General features: G+C 42.3%; 1 protein-coding gene across 1 annotated transcript in view; it reads right to left on the minus strand.

The window, feature by feature from the left end:
- osbpl1a (oxysterol binding protein-like 1A) overlaps positions 1 to 4392 on the minus strand; it is a gene marked incomplete in the record, with an annotated part of 68128 nt that overhangs the window by 7837 nt on the left and 55899 nt on the right. Inside the window, 2 exon segments of the mRNA XM_024258891.2 lie at positions 2446 to 2466; positions 2589 to 2679. Of these exon segments, the coding sequence (XP_024114659.1) occupies positions 2446 to 2466; positions 2589 to 2679 (112 nt within the window).

Raw genomic sequence — 4392 nt, forward strand, 5'->3', positions numbered from 1 at the left:
ACACACTCAAAGCTGAGATTTATCTTTTCATCTACAAATAACTGGCGTTGTTTAAACTACAATTAAAACGTCCCCCGGTGCGCTTACTGTTCGGGCTGTCAGGGGTCCGCAGCTCTCGGGACGCGGCGCCGGACGTGAGCCGGTACCACCAGACGTGGTACTGGACGCGAACCGGAGCCGGGTCAGGGTGCAGGAGCTCTCCAGGTCCTAGCGCCGGGCCGGTTCTAGCTAGCAGCTCGGTAGTTGGAGACCCGCCCGTGATCTAGTGAGAGCAGCCGGTGAGTTAGAGGGCGATGAGGGACGCCTGCGCACGGTGTGGAAAGGCACGTATGAGAAAATCCGCGATTAATGCTTCAAAAAAATTGTCGGCGTCAAGCACATGTCAGATTAATGCGTTTTTAACGCGACAAATCTGACAGCCCTAATATTAATTAATATATATATATATATATATATATATTAGACATAAACTATTTGGGGCTGCACGGTGGTGCAGTGGTTAGCGCTCTTGCCTCACAGCAAGAAGGTTCGAATCCCAGCTGGGGGATTTGGGACCTTTCTGTGTGGAGTTTGCATGTTCTCCCCGTGCATGCGTGGGTTTTCACCGGGGGCTCCGGCTTCCTCCCACCGTCCAAAAACATGCTTCATAGGTTAATTGGTGACTCTAAATTGCCCCTAGGTGTGAATGTGAGAGTGGATGTGTGTGTGATTGAGGCCCTGCGACAGACTGGAGACCTGTCCAGGGTGTACCCCGCCTTCGCCCATCAGTAGCCGGGATAGGCTCCGGCACCCCGCGACCCCGAAAGGGAAGAAGCGGACAAGAAGATGAATGAATGAATAACTATTTGATGATTACTTTTTTCTGTGTGGGTTTTCAACATTTCTGTAGTAAAAAAGTATTGAATCTATGAGTTTCCTGTTCAACTACAGAGAGATTGGTGGGTGAGGTTCCAGCAGCCTGTGCTCCCTCTGCAGCACACACTGACTGGAGCTGCAGCTGACACGTGCACCGTAACGTTTCAGTCTTTCTATTATCATGAAAGATGTTTCATTTTTAATTACTTAATTTTTCTATTTCTTGCCATTTGTCTGATTACATGGATGCCAGTGTGTGACTCATTTATTCTTTGAAGCTACTAAAAATGCACTTTAGAACCAGGTGAGGCCTGCAGTACACCCGCCTCAAGGCAGAGGGCGCTGCTGAGTCCAGAGAATGTGACACCACGACTAAAGAATAATTGTTATTGTTGCAAGTCTAGTGCGGCCGTCCAGTTATTCTTTAATATTGTTTAGCATCATTTTCTAAAGGGAGGATTACGTTTCTAAACTCAGATATTTGAGGCTCGTGACTGACAGTCATCTCCTGAGACAGAGAGACTTTATAAACTGAAGAAAGAAAAGGAAGACTTCTACAGACTATTGATGTGTTTACATAGTTACATAAAGACATCTGTCCACTTCATACAATCAGTAAGACTCAAACTACTAACATGGCCAAGACCAAAGGGCTGTCCAAAGACACCAGAGTCTAAATTCTAGACCAATTACCAAGGAACTTGTTGAAAAAAGATCAACTGTTGGAGGAAATTGAAGAAGCTATACATGACTTTCAATCTTCCTCCTTCTGGGGCTCCATGACAGATCTCACCTCGTGGGGTCTCAATGGTCTTAAGAAAGGTGAGGAATCACCCCAGAACTACACAGGAGGAGTTGGTAAATGACCTGAGAAGGGCTGGGACCACCGTTTCCATGGTTACTGTTGGAAATACACTAAACATCATGGTTTAAATTCATGCATGGGGTGGAAGTTTCCCCTGCTAAAACCAGCACATGTCCAGGTTTCCCAACAACCAATGGATGATCCAGAGGAATCATGGGAGATGGTCATGTGATCAGATGAGACCAAAAAAAAAAAACTTTCAGTCTGAATTCCGCTTGCTGTGTTTGTAGAAAGAAGAATGATGAGAACAGTCCCAAGAACATTGTGAAGCATAGGGGTGGTAGCATCATGCTATTGTTTTTATTCTGAACATGGGACAGGACGACTGCACTGTATCAAGGAGAGGATGAAGGAACTCAAACTCTGTTTCTCAGCAACAGTCCAGAACCCTGACTGATCTAGAGAAGATCTGTGAGGAGGAGTGGGCCAATATCTCTCCTGCAGTGCAAACCTGGTGAAGAACTACAGGAAACGTTTGACCTGTGGAATCACAAAGACTACTGAACCAAATACTAACATTGATTTTCTCAGGTGTTCAAATACTTATTTGTAGCAGTTGCATACAATTACATCATTTAAAAAATCCTGCGATTTTTAGATTTTTTTTAGATTATAGTGGAGCTGTACCTAGGATGAAGATGTCAGAGCCCTCCATGATTTCTAACTTGCAAAATCACAGAATGATCAAATACTTATTTATCTCACAGTAAGAGCAAGAATCTAACCTGGGGCCCAGGGAAGGACTTCTTTCCATCAACAGGGAGATGACACAGAGAAGAAGGAGACAATATATTAGAATATGGAAGTGCAACAACCAAACTGGGTCCATTGTCCATGCAGAGCACACAGAGGAAGGAGAACAGCTCACTTCATCTTCGAGTCCTCGTCAGATTTGCTTCGGTTTTTGCGAGCAGCTCTTTGTTTCTCCTCAAGTCTCTTTTTCTCCTCACTGGCGAGGTCTGTTGAATAAAACCATCCTGTTATAACTGCTCCTGTCATGCTTCCTTTTTTGTGTTATTAGTTAATCATGACCTGTAAATATTGTTTCTAATTGGTCCATTTTAATTGCAGTTATTTTCAATGTGAAACTTCATTTTGTTGTATTTTCATTTACAATTGTAGCATTGTGGTGCAGTAAAAGATCGATATATAACAAAAAAAAAATGCCTTCTGAATTTTTCTATTATAACAGACAAACTATACTCTTACACCACCAAAAGGGATTTTGTTTTCAATGTCAAATAATCTTAAAAATACATCCAGTCCAGAATATTCTATGAAAAACATCAAACAACGTTTTTCTGAGCAATCCAAAAATATTGACCACAAACTTCTCATTAATTTCATACAAATGCTGACATTCTACATTTGGTCACAACAGCAAGACGGTAGAAAAGACCAGAGTGATTTTATTGTTTCTTTTGTTGGTGAATTTGATCATTTGGAAGTCTGGAAGGAGAAAGAGAGAAGAGAATCTAAGGAGGAGGAAATGAGACACGGGGATGTGACAGTGGATCTGAGCAGCTTAGACTTTACACTTTGCTTCTTTCAAATTAACTTTTACTCCATCATCTGGACAAAAACTTGTTGGAAGAGGCAAACTGTCCGTCTGAAATGATGCTTTGTTCATTTTCTCGTGATCAGGACTTTTCTTAGAGAGGAAATAACGAGATCGGGGCGTTATCTGTTACCATGACAACTCGACGCATTCTAAATGATCTGCTTTTTCTGAAATAGAACTTAAAAACATAACAGGACTGAAGTAATAATAATGTATGTAATTCTTTTTTTCATAAATGACCGTGGCATGTGTGAGGTAATACTCTGCCAGGTGCACTATATCAGACATGAACGGACTTCACGGAAGCGAGAAATTAACACAATTTTAAAAAATAACATGTTAAAATGTCTGTAAATAATTTATACCGATTAACATAATCATTTGAAAGCCCTAGTAATAACGTCCAACACGGCTCGGCTTGACTGAAATTTGAAGCATGTCTTTCCGCACACCTCTCTCAAGGCTTTGCAATCATCGTGATTAAATCCCTGCAACCTGCTGGGTCAACCACATTCAGTCCTGCTCGGTGTTTGCCCTGACAGGAGCGGAACATGCTGCAGGGTTTTAGTAGTGCAAAAAAAACTCAAGTCGTTAATTCTCCACGGTTGTACTTAACAGTAGATTCCAGTCATTTGCTGATGTGCAGAGTTTTTTCCTGATGTTATTGCAGAAATTCTCCTGTTTATTTCCTACAGGGATTTCTCCAGGCAGACTGCAAATGTAAGGCCATAGTTCTCTTGGTTTCTTTTTGAAGAAAAGAGGCTTTCTCTTTACAATTTACATGAACGTATCCTGAAGTCATGTTAGAAAATGTTGCATTAACTCCTCTCGAGTTGGGAAAAATTCTTCTGGCTTTCATGTGCGCCCTGCAGGACATTCTGTTGGTCTAGTCAGAAGTTAGTTGCATGCTCTCTGACATTTTGACAAAATCAATAACTCCTGAAAGGTTTGTCGACGTATAAAAGTTCTGTGAGACTAAAGTCTGGGAATTCTCTTCAAGTTAACCCAAACCTGAATCAGACGTCTAGAGCAGGGGTCTCAAACTCGCGGCCCGCGGGCCATCTGCGGCCCGCAGGATGATGATTTGCGGCCCCCGTCTTCATATGAAAGA

This window comes from Oryzias melastigma, linkage group LG4 (genome assembly GCF_002922805.2).
Source record: "Oryzias melastigma strain HK-1 linkage group LG4, ASM292280v2, whole genome shotgun sequence".
Classification (NCBI taxonomy): domain Eukaryota; kingdom Metazoa; phylum Chordata; class Actinopteri; order Beloniformes; family Adrianichthyidae; genus Oryzias; species Oryzias melastigma.